This window comes from Hetaerina americana, unplaced genomic scaffold, assembly GCF_022747635.1.
Source record: "Hetaerina americana unplaced genomic scaffold, ioHetAmer1.1.p SCAF_5, whole genome shotgun sequence".
Taxonomy (NCBI): Eukaryota; Metazoa; Arthropoda; class Insecta; order Odonata; family Calopterygidae; genus Hetaerina; species Hetaerina americana.
The window spans coordinates 89,102,151-89,123,584 of NW_027287095.1; the positions used below are offsets into that span (position 1 = coordinate 89,102,151).

Genomic DNA, 21,434 nt, shown 5'->3' on the forward strand with positions numbered 1-21,434 from the left:
GGCGGTCGGCTCCTCCTGTCACGGGAGAAGAAGCAAGGCTTTTAGGGTTATTTAGCTACTGTCGAATTGCGGATATTACGCCAAGACATACCCTCTCTTCTTCATATTCGAGCGTTTAATATCATTTCGGTTCTCAAATGACGGAGCTCAAGGTTTGCATTGATGGCAACTTTTGTTTCCTCCTTGGTGAAATCACCTCTCTTGGTGCTTTTTAAGAGTGCACCTTTTCTAAATCCCCTCATCACTTGATTTTTTTGGGTCCGACCTTCATAGATTAGCCGGAAGATGCGAGTAAATACTATTAAGATATAAGGGTATGTTATGTAGAAATATTAATATTGTTTTATGGTTAGTCATGTATTCAGGAATACCGGGTTCAACTCACCGCAGTTTTCTCGGAGCAGATATGAATTCGAATCACCATTAGGTGCTCATGAAGTGTAGTGCTAATTTAATAAAGTGAGAAAGGGAAGGAGTCTCGGAAAACGGAATGTAGAAGACTAATGGGACTGGGAAAAGGTAGGAGTGCCAGGAGGTAGTTGATAAGTATTGAGGGAGGGAGAGGAAACGGGTGAAGTAGAAGAAAGATGGGGAATATCTCAAATGAGGTATAGAGAAAGCAGCAAACGAAGCAATAGGAACGTATTCGTTTCTCGGATTACAGAAGATATGATTAGGAAGATTTGTAAAAGAAGGAAATGGAAGAATGTGAAATCCATATTACGAAGATTGAAGTGCAAATAGCTAAAATATGAATTGAGACGAATAATTAATGGGACAAGGAAAACATGTTGGAAAGAGAGTAGTGCGAGGGAATGCAGAGTTAATGGAGACAAGGTGAAATGGGCGCCCTATGCAGAAAATGTGAAAGAACTGTCTGGACTCCGTTTACACTTCCGGAGATGCAACGGGTAAAATTATCAATCGAATAGGAAGAGGTTCTCTCATGTGAAAAGAATATGTAGTGGAGGGAAGATGATAAAGATAATATGCCAGTGAGCTACGGTATAAGAATGGAATATGGTGTGGGTTAGGATGGCTTAGGATCCGGAATGACAGGAGTGCGACATAGAGAAGGCATTAATTGAAATGAAATTGAAGAAGACTACGGGAATAAACAACATTTATTTTGCATCATTTCGAAAACAGTACTTCGACCTTTGCATCGGACTTTGAAAATTGATTTAACAATCTGACAATTACGTGCATCCAAGCCCTAGGTGGAGGGAAAACCACCTAGGCGGGCATTGAAGCAGCGACCTCTAGGTTGGCAGACGAGGACGTTATCCCGCCGCCACCGGGGCTGGCTAACATCCTTGCAGAAATGCTCTGCGATTTAGGAAAACGTGGAAGGAAGAGTTTTCATGGACTAATTCTCATCCAGGAGGGAGGAATTTGCTAGAGCAGCATTTTTAACTTTCCCAATTAAAGGAAAAATCATCAACTTGTAACGGCTACAATGAAGATGTAGGATTATGAGTAACTTTGATTTCACTAGCAGCACAGATATGGGATAGGATAGTCGGCTAAATGATGGAGAAAAGATTATGAGTACTTACGAGATCAGTTTGGGTAAGTAAATGGAATGGTTACGCTTGATACCATAGTCATAATGAAGTCACTTTTGAAGAGAAACATTGTGTATGTTTCGTGGATTTTTTATGGCGCTCGAAAGAGTAAAATGAACACTGATAGAAGGATAGAGTACTGGAGTGATAGACGAGTACATGTCTCAGGCTGCACACTTTCTGAAAGAGAATCATGGTGGTGGTAGTCGTGGTGGGAAGTGCAAGAGAGAGGAGTTAGACCAGGATATCCACTATCTCCTGTTATTATCGATATGAATAAGCTTAGGAAATGATGGAGGAGGCTGGAGGGAAAGGGCTGGAGTAAAGTAGGAGGGGATATCCCTCAAACTCTAATGACTTTTACTGCAAAGCGAAATGATATTCGAATTCGAAACATGTTTTAATACAAATTACATGAATGCATATTGCGTGTGTTTGGGCGCATGCGCCGAATCCCGTACGATTGAAGTCGATGTTTTTCGTCCAATCCTTATTTCGATTGATGAAAGTCAAAACGCATTAATTGAAAGAAAAGGTTTTTAGTGTCATCTTCCTCAAATGGTTTATCTTTTCGTCCGCGTATAAATATTTCTTATCGCCTAACTTTAAGGGAAAAAACGACCATAGCCTCAAAATAAAAATAAGGACTCAAAAAACCAATAAGAAAAAATACTCTTTTTTAAATAGAACTATTATTGATTGGAACCAGCTGCCTGGAGGTTTGTTTGAGCCCTTTCCATCCAATTTTAGAAGTTTTAAGTTGAAATGTAAAGTAGCCACTGGGTAATAAACTTTACTGTAGTTTTCTGTGGTACTGTGGTACTGTAGTACTGTAGTTTTGAAAATATTGTTTGTATGTGATGTGGACGGCATTTTGTAGGTGGTGTGGAAATTTTTTTGTATGTGATGTGGAAGTGTCATTATGTAAAAATATTTTGTCTCTTATCTGTTTTTATGTGTTCGTATGTAATTTTCGTTGTTAGAGTTATCTTTGACCTAACCTGACCGTTGCCACCAGGAAATTTGCCTAATTGCAACGTAATTGTGTAAAATAAAATAAAAAATAATATCATCATGTACATTTTCGCCTTATTAATCCTTCTATGTGGCGACGAATGGAAACAAATGTAATGGATGGATAGTGGGCAAACGAAGAATTGCGAGGCATGTTTTTGTGGAGGAGGGAAGAGTCTTTAGGGGAAATTTGAGGGCGGGGAAGACGGGGAAGTCGGCCAGGTATACTGACTGAGTGACGGAGGAATGTCGAAAACTGTCCGGGAGGGCGGAGTGTTGTGTAAGCGAGAGAAGAAAGGGGAATGGGCATTCTGAACGGAATGAAGTGATGCAGCAAATACGTCGAGTTTTGCTGTTTTACGTCCTGCTTAGTGCCATCCTACGTGAGACGTAGACGAGTGGGTAAGTAATATCTTGGTCCCTGTGTCCTTTAACAACTTACTTAGGTCGGTGGACTGCGGTTATTAATATTTTTTTCAGCCAAGTTTGCGTATGAGTGCTATTGCTCTTCAAATTATTTCTACGCGTTTAAAGATTATGATAATGAATGGAAGATTTTTCAGGAAATATTATAAATGAATTGAATTGCGTTGGCTCTAGTTGGAGCTTGATTAGATAAGATCTAACTGCCCGAATGCATTGTGGGAAGAGTCTCAATATTATTTCTATTATGTAATGCCGCGAAATCGGTAATCTACAAGCTCAAGTTTTTGAGGATTGAATCGTCATCACACTACTTTAAACTAATCGGCTAAGGACACCCCAATTTCATTCCCTCGGTTCGATTTCCGCAACCACTGCATGCGCTTTTTAAGAGCCATTAATCAGATTCCTGGATGCGCTCGAGAAATCTCAAGAAATAGTGTACAAATGTTCTCATTGGTTTTACCTTTTATTTACATCTTTCGATAAATGCTATGGTTGAATTTTTTCTTGAAATAATTATCATATTAGTTCCTTTAAAAATATATTTGTTTTGGAAATGTTAAATTTGGAATTTAAAAATATATTAGGATTGAAAATATATATTTGGAGTAACGCCGTAAAAAAACTGCAGGTCCATTTGTATGAATGAGTCAGCTTTACATTTAAATACTATTAATTAACACCACTCAGTCGAACCCGTTGATGGATCGAAGAGCCAAGCAGTAGCAATCCAATCTTTTGCTCTTCGGCTGACCGTAAAGCTCTGGTTCTTATTATCATTAATACATCGATCAAGGAATTTGTTGGACTCGCCCAGGGGCACTCAAAGCAGGTGCTGTCTGTTTCGTACTCGTACCATGGGACCAGGATTCGCGTAAGGACACTTATTGGCCAGGAGTTGAACGAAGGGTAGTGGCTGACAAGCAAATTCCGCTGGGTAGATGGGCAACGGGCGAGAGAGTCCAATTTTAGTTATTGGTTAGGGTCCACGTTCGAACGGTCGTCTTTTGCATCACATGCGTCCAATTTATTCCTCCCATCCTTGGCCATTTTCAATACTACGACCGATAATGAAGGTTTCCCACTGCTTCCGTGAGTTAACTTCGCGTAAGTTGGCTCTGTTGATCCTTAATTGACCGAACAGACGTTGTGGAAACCTAAAATATAATGCGATGACTGATCGTTTATAATCCTTACGAAAGCTCGCCTTATCGTGAACCAGTGTCGTATTTGACGCAGGCATTTTTACAACGGTTATTCAGTCATTTATTTCCTCCGTTATTCGTTAAATCAATTGAATCAAGTACGATAATGATATGTTTTAATGGCCTATATTTAGGAAAAATATTTTTAAAGTTTAAATTTCTAATACTTCCACCTTTTCTCCCAAAAATATATATGTTTCAAACGGTGAAGCTGTGTAGTCAAGTGGAAACTGAGAGCGGCTAAATGAGTTGAAGTTATTGTTTTGTTATTAACTATTTCACTCTTTTGGTTTGTTACTCTATAGCACGGGCGTCTCAATTTCTCTGGTCAAAAACCGCCTGATATGTGTCATGAAGCCAGGCGTTTCAATCCTTTCATCCCTAATAAGGATTTTTCCCTATCTCTTTTACGAATCTGGCCGTACATTGAAGTTAACTTATTGAAAAAGGCATAAAATGTTACTCCCCTTATTTTAAAGATAGTAATTTTTTTAATGAAATTTTTATCCTCTTCGACGATCGAAAATTATCTCGCATTATGAACAGGAGCAGACTACAATTTGTGAAACCAAGATTTCAATTCCTTTGGCGGAATTGGAATCATAGGGATAGCAGCTGAGCACAATGTTCGCAATTTAAACGAGTATTACATATATCGATATGGCTGTTATGTTGCATTCCTCCGCGACCAAAAACGGTACCTCTCTCAGGGAGAATATTTTTTGATGTTTCGTCGCCGTATTAAAAGGCGATGGCTTGTCAATCAGTGGCGTGTTACAGGTGGTTGAGTAATGCGAGAACTATTTTCAATATGCGGGAAAAAGAATTCCGTGGTAGACACGACTTTATTTGGCGCCACCCTTGTTTCCAGGTGAGACCTGGTCGTCATCAGGTCACCTGACAATGATGACGTGACGAAACCCGTGCCAAATAAAATTCGTATGGAAACAAAGTTTCTCGTTTCATTTCCAGCGTGAAATCATTCCACCAAGGAAGCCGACTGCCTCCGAATACACTTTCTCGAGCATGGAAAATAGTCTTCTATTTACTCAACCGCATTTAACCAACCATTACTTTCAATTCCAGTACGGGAAAGGGAATTGTAAAATTTCTGTTAACCGCAGTGAAATTATTTTTTAAAAGTGGTTCCCAACAAATAAGAAAAAATATACTAAACCACAGAATAAGAAACTGTTGGACTGCGTAGGTCGACAAACGAGTTGTGAGAACCTAATGCTAACGATATCTAAGAAAGGTAGATCTCGTTCATCGAAATGTTAATCGTTATAGTGTAATTGATTCGTTTTAAGGTGATCCAATTCCTAATGCATCACTTCGCCTGTGTCGCCGATACTAAAACGAACACATTATTTGTGAAATAAGCGGGATTCGAGCCCGCATGCTTGGGCTACCAAGCTATTCTGCTTCCGAGCTGGCAGCCGTGGCTGCTTTCACAGTCTTTGTTGTGAAAACGGGAAAAATTAGTTTGAAAAGTTAACCGACAGTTCACGACCTTTGCTTTTCTCGCAAACCGAGGAAGAAATATCTCACATAATTTTTCCAAAACAATTTACCGTGGCAGCACATGTGTTCTCATAAAAAGCTATTTATAAAATATTTACCTAGATTTGTGGACCCACGCGGTTTAGCAAAGTTTCCGAAACCAAAAATGTGATGAGCTCTACTGTTTCACGCAGGGCTCAGCGGTGAATTGGAAAATCCTTCTCTCCTCCGCCTGACAGCAGATGACATCTCACACAATCGTCGTGGGAACTCGCGTTGAATGGTTGCTCTTCGATATCCTTGCCGTTTCCGTGTTGACACTCTTGAGGCTTATTGTTTTCCTTATCGCTGCGTATAAACGTGCGAATTCGTCAGCTAACCACTGCCGCCCCTGCCGTCTTCGCATTCGCCATTATTCGTCCGGTCCTAGAATCGATTTCCGTTTCCCTCGGCTCCGCTTCGACGGGGAAGAAACTATCGCGATTCGTCCATCGCGTACCACCCATAGCTGTCGATTAGCGAATCCGCGGTGGCATGTAATTTGCAAGCTCTGCAATTTCCTCGCTGTCTTAGGATTTCTATGTAGCGCCCGACGACTGCTTCGAGGAATGCCGTCACGCCATTTATTACGCAGGAAGGCACGCCGAGGGCGGCCGACAGGGGATGCGGGGCACCTGACAAAGTCGCGGTTAATTTCGAGAATTTTTGTTTCAGCTCGTTACTCAATTTTCATAACTGAATGTCGTTGCTTCAATCGCAATGCGGTGCTGTAATGTCCCGATCCGCAGCAATGCCTTCAATATTTTGCTTATGCTGCTCGAATTTATTTCTTCCATCGAATCTTTTCTCTCTCTCTCTCTCTCAAATCGTGTGCGATGTTGATGTCGTATTTTGGTGGCACGAGAAGGTCTCACTTCATTTTTTTTTTTTTTGAGTTTCTACAAATGTTTGCAGCGTATCGCAATATGATTGTGATGTAATTATGTATCGCAAAATGGTGACCGTGGCTTTCCCTTCAATCAGCCACTTTCCTTTTTTTTTAGTGTCTATCTAATTTTTACAACATATTTATGCTAAATTTTTGATTTACACATTTGCAAACACCAAACCAAATAATGCGAAACTATTCAAAACCCTGTGGGCTTACGGATAAATCTTGTGCGCTTTTCGTGGTTTGATGGTTTCCGGCGTGACTCTATGAAACTTGCTGCTTGCTATTCATTTTGAATCGTACTGTACATATGAAACAATGGTTGCGTAAAAATATTAAAAATTATCATGGAAATGTGCAAAGGACGAAGTTTTATTCAAAATGATCGCTTTTTGTTGGGTTGAGGATTTCGCTGTTCAAATGATGATTTAATATAATGCGTGTCTGAACATATTCCGCGTGGGTATCAAATCAAACCTTCGGCATTCGGCTTGGGGTGAATCGAAATTTTTAACCATTTCCGATTACACATTTCAGAAGCACCTGAAGTGGACGAAGGCAGTGACATTTACAATGGAGCAGAATTTAGGAATGAGGATATTATGGTCCTGCCAATTTGAATGCAATGTTTCCGAGTACCTGTGCATAAAAGTAATCCATAAAATACGGTTGAATGCGATGCACATACCATGTGAATACGTATGTGAGTTGGGTGTATACCATGTGAATCCCTTGCACTGTGCTTGGGTGAAGCCTCACCAAAGAACGTATAGGAAAGGCTGAATATATTGTTGTCTGTCCTCGGAATAAGGAAGGGAAGCTGTTTATTTTTAGAGACGTGTCTTTTGTGGTCGACTTCACGAGTTGTTCGGCGGTCAGTGACCTGACGAATACGTCTGACATTGCATTCTTTCTGCTTTAGTACTGAGTTCCAGTACAACCTTTGTTTACATTTGGTTGATTTTAAATGCCTCTTGACGTGTTAGTGCGTACTCGCCTCTGAGACTTCTCTCAGTTTTCGTCTCTCTCCATTAAAAAGATAATTCCTTCTTCGGGAAATGATTTCTCCTATGAATGCTCAAAACTTCTTCAGCTCAGGAAATTACGAGTAGAAATATGAATATGGCCAGGTGTTGATAGTGACTTCGAATGACAATTTTGGAGAAATTCTTCGTCAATTTTAATGAATCTATCGTGAAATAGGAATCTTAAGCGGTATTTTCTGTTGATGTAACGTCTTGGTATGTAGTATTTCTTTGAACAGGCAATCGAAACGTCTCTTTAATGTGTGGGGAATACCATGTGTATTGCCATGTCTTCTGAAGCAATGTTGATTTTGAAGTTCTTATTTTGCTCTGTGTTCCTTAATTTTATCCTTGGATCTTTGTTTTAGCTAGTTTTTTTGTTTCTTAAATGTGTTATCTGTTTTCAAAACACGTTGTAAATGTATGCTTGAAATTGTATATACAATAAAAGTACTCTCAACAACATAATATGCTCGATAGTGGACAAAAAGTACGTAGGGCATAAAATAATACAAACAAGTGGATAATTGTTTACTTTTTCCTGAATATCATGATTGAAATGACGAAAAACCGTGGGAGGTATAGAGAGAATAATTACAAGGGAAGACCGGGTCAGTAGTCGGTTTAGAAGATCGTATTAATTTGTTTTGAGGATGCCATTTATTGTTTCAACTGGTTTCATAATTTTTTCAGATGTTCTCAAGTGATTTATCGGTCTTGTAATATTACTGTGATATGACTCACGCGGAAACCTTGTAAAGTTAAATCGTGTTAGCCTTCATTTAGGATAAATGATCAGGTCTTTTATTCATGACTCTTAATGTACTTTTTTTAATTCGTAATTCTAGTGCGGAGATTAAAACCAGAAGTGTATTATGAAGTTTTTTATTTGTACTCGACTCGAGTTGAAATTTTACATTCATTTCACAACACTAAAAATATTTCATAGAATACAGTGTCATATTTTGTTTACACTTGATTTTCTTATGCGCGGATGCTGTTCCCGCATTTTGAAGTCCGCTTTGAATCGTGCCGCGGGGGAATTGAGAACTACCACTGCTCTCGTATCCGAAGGAGACCACAGGTGGCTCTGCATGCAAGAAGCGAAGCTAATTTTCCACGGGTCAGGCGTTACTATCTCCCGACGAATGGCGGTTAATTCAGTGTGCACAAAAAAAACAATCAGCATCCGAGTCTTTTGAGATTGCACTGCCTTATTACGTATGTACCTAACTCCAGCTCTTCCCCATACCTCTTTTTGAAGCTGGAGATTGAGATGGAGGTAGTTGGGGAATCGGTGAAATCAGTTACATTTATGGATGATCAAGTTGTGGTTTGCCAGTAAGCCATCATTTCCTACATCAATTGGTTGCAGTCGGAACTGCAATTCTAAGCGCATTAGAAAATCAGTGGCATATGGTACGGGATGAAGATCAATTCAAACAAACCAAGTATCATAAGTTTTCGAGGAAGGTGAAGTCATCCAATTTCACATTACGAGCATTTTCTTAGAAAATTATATTCGATTAATAAAATCTTTTGACGTTATTTTTAAAATTGAATAATTTAAAATTTGAAAAATATGTTGGAATCAACTATCAAGACTTAACTCTGCCAGTCACATAATTTTAAAATTGTGATTTTTGAGCTAAAGATAACAAGCAATATTGAGCCAAGTGAAACGAATAATTTGCAGTAATTAAAGAGCTTTCAGCTCTAGTGAGGGGGCAATACCGTATCTCTATGTGATGTTTACGTACGTATATCGCTTCATGTTTGCTCAAGAATGGATATGCTCAAAGTAAATACTGTGCTCACGTTAAATGTTACGAGGGAAATTAAATATCGTCCAATTCAGCGTAATGTTAATGGCACGCCAAATTTTTTTAGGTGATGCCTATTGTTTTTTTTTATTCTGTGATATCCCCCATAGCTTTATATGTATTGCAAATCAATTTCCATGTGAGTATTTCAATTGGAGAGATAGAATCGAAGGATCATCGGTACCACTTTGAAAATACTTCCTTTAGATAATTAGAATTGGAGTATTGCTTTTAGAAATCATTTAACTGGAAAGTACTGGTATTAGTAAGACCACTCCTGGAAACACATAATTTAAGAAGTTTCAAAGACCTAGGCTTTAAGATTTGTTTTATCTTTTTAATCTTAAATGAATAAATATAAGCCTGCTAAAAATATGTTTCCATCGCTTTTACATCGCTTGGTGGATCAGGTTTCAACAGTAAATTCCACATGAATCCACCGAAACTCCCAGGATATTAAGGACAAATATTTTTGTGTAATAATTGTATATCTACGTGCACATATACTTGTACATCATATTTCTATGTTCCCAAAGTGTGCTTGTGTCAGTCACTTACCTGAGCACCATGATATATTTTGCATTTTGAATCGTCGTTTAGATTAGTTTTTTCAAAGATGATAGAGTATTTCTTTTTTAATTTTTGCCTCTTAGTTTTAGTGCATACAATATTTTTATTATATATTGACCTTCAGGTAAATGTTAGAATTTTTGTTCCTTGTGACGTTTCAGGAGGGTTATCACCCAGTGACATCAACGAAATCTTATTGTTCTCCACTCAAACAGTTTTTTTCTTCCTCTCTTTGCAGGTGATTCTTTCTCGATTCATCTAACCTGACTGGAATGTATATTTTTGGGTCAATAGTCCCAATCTGGGTGCGTTAAGAGGTCAGTGAATGAATTATTCATGCCAACTATGTGAGTGGATGAGGTACGTCTGCAACGTAATTCATGTAATGATAAAAGTGTGGACTCGAATTAAATTTGTGCAATTTTCATGTAAAATTTAACATTTTATATTTCATATTTGCATTTTATGTTCCTGTAAACCTTGATTCAGTTTAAATATCTCTTGAATATTCGGGAACCAGCTTAGCTATGTCCAATGAAGCCACAGTAAATCCAGGATAAAATATTTCTCTTGTGTTCAAAATTGCTGTGAGTGAATATTGCGCCATTATTTGCGGTGCGAATTGTGACACGTGAATGATTCAACCAAATACGATTTGTACCCCTTCATCCTCTCCTGTCCATCCCCTATGGCGCAAATGGCCTCAGCAGTCGGTCGCCTCCCCTAAAAACTAATACTACTACTCGACGCTAGTTGTAACAGTTGATATGCCAGATAAAACCGGTAGGTATCCCATATAGGTTGGTAGATCAAAATAGGGAGTAATGGGAAATAGATGGACGTCCATATTTGGATCCACTATTCCCGTGTAATTAAAAAGGAAAAAACGCCACAGCTCTATGAACTAGTAAATTATAAACCTTTACTTAATTTTATTTTATATTTCGTGATTAAATCACAATTTGCTGGGATTTCTCTTAATTTCAATTATCCCTAACTCCCTTTTTCCTGCCCTTCTTTGGCAGATTGTGGAGTAAAATGCTGATTAAGAAACCGTAGGTATTACTATACCTGTTCCATGAACTATTTAAATACTTACAGTACTCGATGGATGCTCGTTGAGTAGCCTCAGCCGGTGTAGAATTTCTCTTTTTCATTTATGACGTAGGTAGTATTCTAAATTTCGCCTGAATTCACCGGCGTTTTCATTTTACTGTTGTGGGTATTTTTTATAACTGCGTGAAATATGAATTTAATGAAAGAGAGGAGCCAAAGGCATTACGTCTGGTGGGGAACGAATTAATATTATCCGCTTCGAAGATGATGTAGTAATAATGTCAGATTCTAATAAAGAATGTTAAAGATAGTAGAAATACCTGAAGCCTTTGAAGATTTTAATTTCCGACACATTCCGAATTGCAATTGTCCATATAAGGACAATAGTAATAATAATAGGAAAAGGAATAGAAATTTTTGATTCTGAAATAGAACTCCACACTGCCATCGTGGATGAGGTTGAAAAGTTCTGCTATCAGACATGCCTGCCTTTATAGTAACTTTGATAGAAATAAATAAAAAAATAGCTCTTGAAAAGCAAGTTTCCGTGAACAGAAAATAAATGATCGTGTGAGCATGGTGGCCAGAAAAATGTTCACCAAAGCATATGTCTGGAGCGTGTGAACGTACAGTTGTGTGACATCCAGGAATGCGGACAGGAAGAGGCTTGAAGCAGCAGGAATGCGCGCCTGGAGGAAGCTGAAGAAGGCAAGCTGGGTAGGTAGAAAAGGTAGCAAGCAAGATATGAAAGAAGAGAAAGAAAATAGAGCCGTTTTTGAAGGTAATAGGAGGGTAAAATTGTTTGGGCGTGTGTGCTAAGGCATAATCAATTCTTAACAAACGCATTCGGAGGAAAGGTGTTTGCGAAGAGGACATTATCTCATAACGGCACTCTTCAAGACCATGAAGAGGGAGGGAGTTGGACTTCGCATCGGTTAGCTGCTTGAAGAAAGCGGCAATGGAGGGACAAGACTTGAGTATTCCGACAATGCATCCCCTTCAGAATACGATGGTAATTTTGGGCACATCATTTAAGTCAATAGGTAAGACTCAATAGGTAAGACTCAATAGGTAAGACTCAATAAGGTACAATATACGTTCTCCGGTAGTTTGACCGCCGGGGAATCTTATTTTAAGGATAAAGTGACTTTTCGGGATCGCAAGAACAACTGAGCCGCCAAAGATATTGGCAAAACTGAAAAAGAATATCCAAATTCTTTAGAATATAACAAATAAATTTGAATCTCTGTTACCTCACACCATGCTCACCTTTCTCGATAGCAACAATTTAACCACGTACTTCTCTGGAGTGATGTTTAATTAATGGACACTTCCATCTTTTAGCAAGATTTTTATTTGTTATTGTCTTAACGGAACACGAATGCTGATTATATCAAACACGTTGTAAACAGAAAGTGTCAAAATGCCCATTCTATTATTACAAGTATTCCTCTTCCTTAACGTGTAACCATTATATTGATGTTGCTATTTTTATCTGCGTTATATTATAGTACAGTTTCACTGTTTATCACTTAATTGGTATAAACGGAGCCCTCCTTCGGAATGAACTGCCCCTACGGGGCCTTTTCCGACTTCTCACTGTTTATTTTAATCCAGCTTAACGGGGGTGAAATCGGTTTTTTTAAATTACTTTTTATAATTCGGTAGAAATTTCATAGAATGATCTTCTTTTCTCCACATCAATCACTCGTAACTAAAACGAATGACTTGTCGTTCTTTTTGGTCATATTCTCCTTCATCTATGTTGTATACTATAAAACAATAATTCAAAGTGTTCATTTGCACTATATAATTTCTGTTTTATCGTAACCATTCTTCTGGTATGTGTTCGTTTTCTGTAACACCTACGTGATCTTGCACTTGGAAAACATTTGACCACTATCATTGTTTTAATAGCCACTGGTCAAGATGCCAATTCAAAGCATACAACTCTTTGTTTCTCTGACTAATCGTATCATTACATCATTTCCACATTCACTGTTTCACTGATCATGAACACTACAATTTACATGCCAACAGTATTGCAGCGTTCGCCCCATGCGTTCGTTCACATTTTCACATTGTGTTTTCGTTCGAAAGTTTGTTTTCACATTTCCATGCTGAATCGATGCTCTCAGGACCTTCCACGATTTCAAAAAACAGTGGAAGTTGGGCGGGTGAAAGCAATTCAACATTTGGCTATTTCTTCAAAACCCTTGGTCTCCTACTCCACCCGACTCGGTTTAGCAGTCTCCGCCTCCTCTTCATTGGTCCCTTGGTCCAGAATTCTTTTATGAGGTCTGAACCCTTCTCCGCCACCATTATCACTGGGGCGTTGGTGTTCCCGGACACCAACGTGGGCATTATGGAGGCGTCTATGACTCTCAAGCCCTCCACACCGTAAACTTTCAACTGTGGATCAACCACGGCTTCTGGATCCCAATACGGACCCATCTTGCAAGTGCCCACCGGATGGTATATCGTGACAGAGTATTGTTTTATCATGCAAGCCCAATACTCGTCCGTGTAACGCTTCACATGCCTGCACGCGGGGAACGGGATGGAGTGCATCTTGGAGCCATATTTCCTGAAAGCTTTGGTTTGACTGAGCGCTACTACTATCTTTACGCCCTCCACGAGGGTGGCTAGATCGAAGGGATCGGAGAAGTAATTGGGGTATATGAGGGGGTAATCGTAAGGGTTTCTGCTTCTAAGCAGAATTTCACCTCTGGAACGTGGCCTTAGGAGGACTGGTATGATGCTCCAGGTGTCCAAGTTGTTTATTGGACGGTAAACTGAATCATAGAGCTTGTCGGTTATTCCATGAGCCTTTCGGATCTGCCTCCCTCCGTCAGACTGAGTGGAGCCAGAGATGAAGTGGAACTCTATGTCAGGAAAGTCAATACTGGTGTTGGCGTACTTGGTGTTCACGAAAGCCAACCCTTCGACTCCTCCCATTACCGTCAAAGGCCCGTCTCCGAACATGGCGTACTTAAGAACGGCCGGCACGTTTTCGTAGCGACTTTGTACCAGAGATACTGGCTGGTCCACCATGAATGTAAAGCCACCTAGGCCAATATGATCTTGCAGATTTTTTCCAACCTGAAATAAATAAAAAATGCATTTTAGTCGTATCGGAATACTACACCAATCCATACTTTAGGCAGCAAAGGGTAGGCAACAAGTTTTAGAACTTTATTCATCTCAATCAGATGTGAAAATAATGGAGCGTAGTTATAAACAAAGCAAATATTTGAGGAAATATGTGGAAGTCATGTTTGTAAAAATATAAATGATTTCATTAACCGTACTAAATAAATTACCATTACAAGTCTGTGTCTGAGATTTAAGGGCAATGTAGTTTGACAACTAATTAACTAATTGGTGAAACTAGGACTTTAAACCTTGGATAAATTACGCAACATTCAGTGTCAAAAATATTCCACAGCTACTATAGTATATGTCCTGGAGTTATTAAAGTACTTAATATTAGAAAGTTTATGGTAATTTATGTTATTTTCCTAAAGAACAATCCACCGAATCATGATCATGTTCATAAAAGAGGGTCCATGAATTGTGATATGATCTTTATCTTACTGGCTACCCAATTGACTTGACCTGAATCCTAAGATTAACAATTCAGTCATAATCGACGAGATATTTTCGCCCAGGTTTTAAGAATAGGTTAACTGAAACTATATCGATGCGGAGAAAAATTATAAACTGGCAGTATTTATATCGATATTTTAAGAATGGTGATTTTGACAATACTCACAATGCAGTTTGGCAGAGGCTTTCTGCTTAAATGCAGGTCCTATAGTTAACATATGCAAGCTGAAATATTAGGACCCCAAAGAAACTCTAGCCATATTCAAATTCAGTTCATGTCAACGACGTTCGGTCTCACCTGAAGATCAGATATCACGGGTATGCCGTGTTCCTGCAGGTGCGCTCTGGGGCCGACGCCCGACAGCATTAGAAGCTGAGGAGAAGCCACCGAGCCCCCTGATAGAATGATCTCCTTTCGCGCCCTCACGACGTTGAGCTTGCCGTTCCTCAGGAACTCGACGCCGTAGGCCTTCTTGACCCTTGGGTCTATGAGGACCCTTGTCACGTGGGCATGCATGGCTACGTGAAGGTTCTTCCTGAGCCGAGCGGGCCTCAGGAAGGCCTTGGCCGTGCTGCACCGTGAACCCCTCCTTATCGTACCCTGGGCCACCATGAACCCCGTCTGCTTCTCCCCGTTGATATCCCTGATGTCGTACCCGAGCTCCGAGCCGCCCTGCACGAAGGCTTGGGCCAGCGGCGTGTGCCACGGAGCCTCCTGGACGGTCAGGTATCCCCCCGTGGAGTGATATGGGGTACGGGCCACGTACGGGTTCCTGTTGTCCTCTGACTTCTTGAAGTAGTAGAGAGCGTCCATCCAGCCCCAACCTGGATTGCCGGCGGCCTCCCACTGCCGGTAGTCGTTAGCGTTCCCCCTCACGTACAGCATGTAGTTGAGGACGGAGGAGCCCCCCAACACCTTCCCCCTGGGCCAGTTGCACCTCTGGTCCTTCATCCCCAGACACGCGGACTCCTGCGGTTCAGTCTTGTACTGCCAGTCCAGCTTGCTCAGCTGGAGGTAGGCGGCCAGGACGGGAACGTCCGAGATCTCCGTTTCGTCTCCGCCGGCCTCCAACAGCAGCACGTTCCAGTCGGCCATTTCGGTGAGGCGATTGGCCACGACGGCCCCCGCCGACCCCGCCCCCACTACTATGAAGTCGTACTCCTTGTAGAGTTCCTCGACGTCGATGGGTCTCGCCTCGGGGTCCATGACCTCGTAGTGGAAGTAAGTGACAGCCGCGACGAGCAACGGGACGAACCAGAGGCCGGCGCCCATGACGGAGGAGGCGGCATTGGCGATGAGGGGCAGGGCTCCCGCGGCGGCGACTGCTGCGCTCATCTTGGAGCCGGGGAATGCTCGTGGTACTGATTATTGGTGATGGGGCGGACCTCTCTCCCTCTCTCTGCGTCTACCGCAACGACACTCTGCTGTCCTCGCCCTCTCCCTTAGGTGGGATGCTTCCTAACCATGGCGATATGGTACTCTTGATCTGTAACTGTTGGGATGAAAAATTACAACGTGTTTCAACTCTCTTCCATAGCATAATTATGAAGCACACATAGTTTACATACAGAGTGCGCAATCGTGAATGACGCAACTTGTGGAAACACTCTTTTGATTTGAAAAAAAATAAAATATTGCTATCTCACGGAACGCACATTAATCACTAGCCTTTTCACGTTTACAGTATGGGGCATGTTTGAATTATTTTCGTGTTTACATTAATCGCTAAATAGCAATTTTCCTGCTGACGCCACTCCACTTTTCCCGATTATCCGTTGTTCCATTCCCAACGCCGTAAATCCCAATGGTTCTTACACTCGGGCGGCCAATTTTAACTCCCCTCACCCTCCTCCTCATTACACTAGGCCACCCCCAAGGGCTCCCCACCCTCGCGCACCTGCACACCCTCCACTTCCATAAGATTAGTCATCCTGAGTAATGATATGTTTCTTGAGCACGAAAACATAATATTTATGGATAACAAAATCCGATAAAGATGAATGCATCGAATTTCATTTATATATATAGTATTTCATAAAATACAAACGGTAGAAATTTGATTTGCCGAGAAACATTGCTTAGGTGATGAATTGGTCTCAAATAGTTTGTTAAACGTAAAAGACGTGTAATTTTTTTAAGTTACTCTAATCGATGCAATTTTTAATTATTGATAATAATTAATGAGAATGCATACATTTCTCTCAGTTCTTGTGGTATCATACTAGCTCATGGTTTAAAAAATTTGTCAAACGAAAATATTTAACATCATAGGCACTGACTCTATTTCTCCTTTATTTCTGAAGAAACATAAATACGCAATTTGTTCTCTTTCATATTTTGTTCTGTAGTTCCCTTTTAAAGAATTATTTCCAAAGTCTTGCCCAAATTGTTCAGAGTTGCGTGAAAGGTAGGAGAAGGACAATGAAATGATCGATCACAGATGAGTTGATAAAGAATGAATGATGGGAGAAGGGAAAAGAAGTGTGGCGTAAGGCACAGAATGTGCAAGTATGAAGTAAAAAGAGATAAATAATAAACTGGGACGCAAAAATTGTAGGGCCGAAGAAGTATGGTGGAAGATACTGTGCGGGATGTATGGAGAGTTTAAAAAAGGAAGGGAGAAATAGTTTCAATTCACATAAAGGTGAAGGCATTATCCGGAAGTAAGAAATGAAAAACCGTGAATTCTTTTATGTGAATATACGTTGGGGTAATTATTAATAGAACCAAGATAGATTCATGGGAGATGGAAAAAATGTACAGAGGATCCATTTGGTAAAGATATTAGTCCAGGAATATCGGGAGATTACGGGGAGAATATGAGTTAGATGAGGATAGCTTAGGCCCGGCCATAGTTCATTGCGAAATAAAAAGAGCATTAAGGGAATTGAAATGTAATAAGGCCGTGGGGTGGATAAGATCCCTGCAGAACTATTTTAAGGTCTGAATAGTTAGAGCAGTGTTTAGTCTCCACAACTCCCGTGTGTGAGGATTATGGAACAATGAGTTTGAACTCACGCGCAGAAAAAGTGATGATTAGGGTTATCAAGAAAAGGATGGCAAGGAGAGCAAATGAGCACTCGGCGGATGGCCATTTCTTATTCCGGCAAGGGGAGAGGGACACGCGATGCCATAGCTGTGATGAGGACGCTAATAGAAAGGAACATGGGAGGCAATCAGCATCTATTTGTTTGCTTCGTATATTTGGAGAAAGCGTTTGATAAAGTGGATCGGGAAAACATAATGAGCGCATTAGAGAAGATAGGGGTAGATAGGAGAGAGAGAGGGGAATCATCCGCATCCTGTTCATACTATTTCAGGCTGCTCAGGTGCGTGTGGCAGATGGAGAGTCAGAATAGGCAGTGTTAGGAAGAGGGGTAAGACGGGAGGCCACATTATCTATTACCCGTGATTTTGGGGTAATGCGTGAGAAAAATGATAAATGGGAAGGACTAGCAATAGGAATTAAAATCAATGAGGAATACATAATTTCAGTTTTGCTTGCGGATGATGAAGCTGAATATGTCAAGTGCAGTCAGGGGTTACAAACATATCTGAGCGCATTAGAAGGTTAATGTGACAGTCATGGAATGGGAAGCAAGGTAAACAAAACAAAGGCAATGAGGCATGAGAAATAGGAAAGCCAAGGTAAACGTTCTAGCAGGAGGGCAAGAACTTCGTAGAGCAGACGAAACTGTATGCCTTTCTTGGCATTGATGGTGGCAAGATGGTCAAAGTAGTCAGGAGAATCAGGTGAAGACATTCGTTTCACACAGAAGCTTTCTCATGGAGGAAAGAATGATAGGGACGTGGATTAAGGGTGTTTTAAAATGATTGGTGAAAGCTTTGGTACAGAGTGTTGCTTTGTTTGGCGCGGAAAAATGGTAGTTTAATCAAGGCGATCGGAGTAGATTGGAGGCATTTGAAATGTGGGTGTGGGGAAGGATGGAAATGCGAAATGGTCAGAAGGGAAAACAAATGAAGAAGTGCTAGTCATGGTGGTGGAGAAGAGAGGAGTGCTGGGAGAAATCCAAAAAAGACCGAAAATGTGAAAGAAAACTTTTTGATCGGTGATAGGCTGCTGAAGAATGCGATAAAGGGGAGGAAATGTAGCAATAGAGGTCAAGAAAGTCTCACGGATGGGAATAATAAATCCAACGAATGAGCGAGATGGTGTCAGCGGTCACAAATGTAGATAGAAACATAAAAAATAACATTCACAATATTCCGAAATTTCCCAAAGTTGCTCATATTGTTTCAAGTGTGTCATCTATTATCATATCCCAAATTTCTATTTGCCACAATGTGCCTATTTTTTTAATTTTTAAGATTTGTTTTTCATTGGTGAAGGTCATATATCTTTAATGTATAGATTAATGTCTATATCGAAGGTGATCATTGTTATAAATTTGTAATAAATTTTGGATGCGCCCATCTATGGTAGAGTTCTCTGTGAATAAAATATTTAATGAAACGAGCTATAACTTATGACGTATGCCCGAAGACGATACTCTGTATCAAAATTGATCGCAAACTTAGCCCATTCTTTCGAACAGCCTTGTTAATTTTTGTACGTATAGTCTGCAAACTGACTGTTCTCATAATTGCAGGAACTTTTGCTTTGGGCTTGACTCTTAGGATTTTTGCGGTTATGTTTGCGAGCACCCTCAAACCATAAATACTCCCAAATCAGTATTGTCCAAAATTTCACTCTGACAAGTTTTTAATAGCACTTAAAACGTAGATGTAATTACTTTTTTCTGCCTTGTCATCAGCTTTCGCTTGCTTAAGCATATTTTCGGTATTTAGACCCATGCCTTGCATAAAATACTTATAGACGGGTGAATATACAGGTACAATGCTCTATGTACAGACCTGTTTATAGAGCATTCTCTATTTTCTGATGAAAATTATTTTATGTTTTAGGATCGCAAGGCAGAAGATTATGGCTACATTTTAATGTGCGTTTGAAGGAAAAGAGTTGAAAATTTTGATTGTCGCAATCGCAGGTTTTCGGAGAGAGAATTAGATCGACTACCGTTGTTATTTCGTAATATTGCGAAGGATATTGCGCGTTTCATTCTTTCAACATTATTTTGTGGTGCATAAGATTGTACAAAGCATTCAATCCTCAGTTTTTTGATTGATCGTCGATAAATTATGATTGGATGGCGTGGTAGAAGTCGCTGGCTTATTAATTAGCGTAACTAATTAACTTTTGTATTTCTGACTCCGAAATAAAAATCTAATCTTGATAGTTACTTTTCGTAAGAGAGAATCATACCTTGAGCGGTTTTAAAATTTTCTCCGTTTATTTCGTTTAATTCACATTTCCTTAATTATAGTTGCCCTTTGAGTTGGCAATGTACGTATGCCCTCAGACATCTATTGCCATATCCTTCTGCAGTTTTTTCTTTCCTCATATTGTGCTAATCATGACCAATTGAATTGCCACATCTTGAGCATGAAAGGGTGTTTCTGTTGAAGTACTTTGCGTCCTTCGTATTGCTGTACGCTTTAATCTTGAAGTGACAAGATTCGCTTCACTGATTCGGATAAATACCTGTTCCATTAATCGGCCTCATTTGTTCCTTCCACGGCGTTTTACTGCTTAATGAGTGTTAGCGTGAAAATTGCCGCATTGTGATTTCTTTGATTTTCATTTTTTTTCGATTAGTTTATCTAATAAAAAAACATAAAAGTAAAGGTTCAATTGTTTCCAAATAAATTGATTTCGATGTACATTTGATTTGGTATCTCAAAAAAAAAGAAATAAAAGAGAAGAGGATTTAGACTTTAAATTTTTAATAGCTCCTGTTCTACATAATCTGATTATCTAGGTGGGAATAGCGAACTGTCTTCGGTTGATTGCGAAATTTAATGTATTTGCATATGGATGGTGCTGAGGAAGCCCTATTTTTATTTATGTTTAGGATTGATAAATGGCCTTGAGAACGCCGTTTCAAATTTTCGAAAATTGGTTCGATATTTCGAGTGAATTTTGCCGTCGCATTAAAATAAACAGTCACGTATCTCAGCCACCGTCCTTGGAGCACTTATGCTAATCAAAATTAGGTATGCGACGAAATAACTTTTAAGGGTGTTTATTTTCAACCATAAAAATGATTTTATGTATGTAATGAAGCCGAAACGATTCTTCTTAGCTTTACCCAGTGCATGACGTTTATCCTACGATATGGGTGACAAATGATGGGTAAATTACGGGAACTTTATCGGCCGAAATCTATGTGAAGTCGTGTAAAGGGTTGTAATTTCTTCATTAGAGACGATGTTCTTGATTTTGGTGTGGCGTTCTGCGACCCCAAAGTTCGGCTTCCCCTGTAGAACTTTCATCATGCAATCACGAAGCTGTCCGACGCTTACCTCCTGACCTACTCGTTAGGCAAACGGTAAAAGCGATGCCCGGCGATCGGACGCCTTATTCACACGATAGTCGCGTCCTCCTCGTTAGTCATCCATTGTTCCCCCACACCTGAGCTCCGTCCTCAGAAATCTGCCGCTCCCTACATATAGTATGTTGGTAGTGCGTTTATTCCCTGGGTAGACGTTGGGGTTGATTGTCCTAGGTATGCTTTCCTTAGCCCTTAAAATCAGTACTCTCCAGAAAGTGGATTTTGAGGGTTAATTTGATCTCGATGAAAAATGGGAAATTAACGAAGGCGATCATTACATTTGGCGGGGG

General features: G+C 40.0%; 1 protein-coding gene across 1 annotated transcript; it reads right to left on the reverse strand.

Moving 5' to 3' along the window:
• Nucleotides 1-13,320: 13,320 nt before the first annotated feature.
• On the reverse strand, nt 13,321-16,066 carry LOC139694158 (glucose dehydrogenase [FAD, quinone]-like). The gene is made up of 2 exons (XM_071592588.1): nt 15,029-16,066; nt 13,321-14,223 (listed from the first exon to the last, which is right to left on the reverse strand). Exons 1-2 carry the CDS (start codon nt 16,064-16,066, stop codon nt 13,321-13,323), a joined length of 1,941 nt encoding a protein of 646 aa, XP_071448689.1.
• Nucleotides 16,067-21,434: the final 5,368 nt, after the last annotated feature.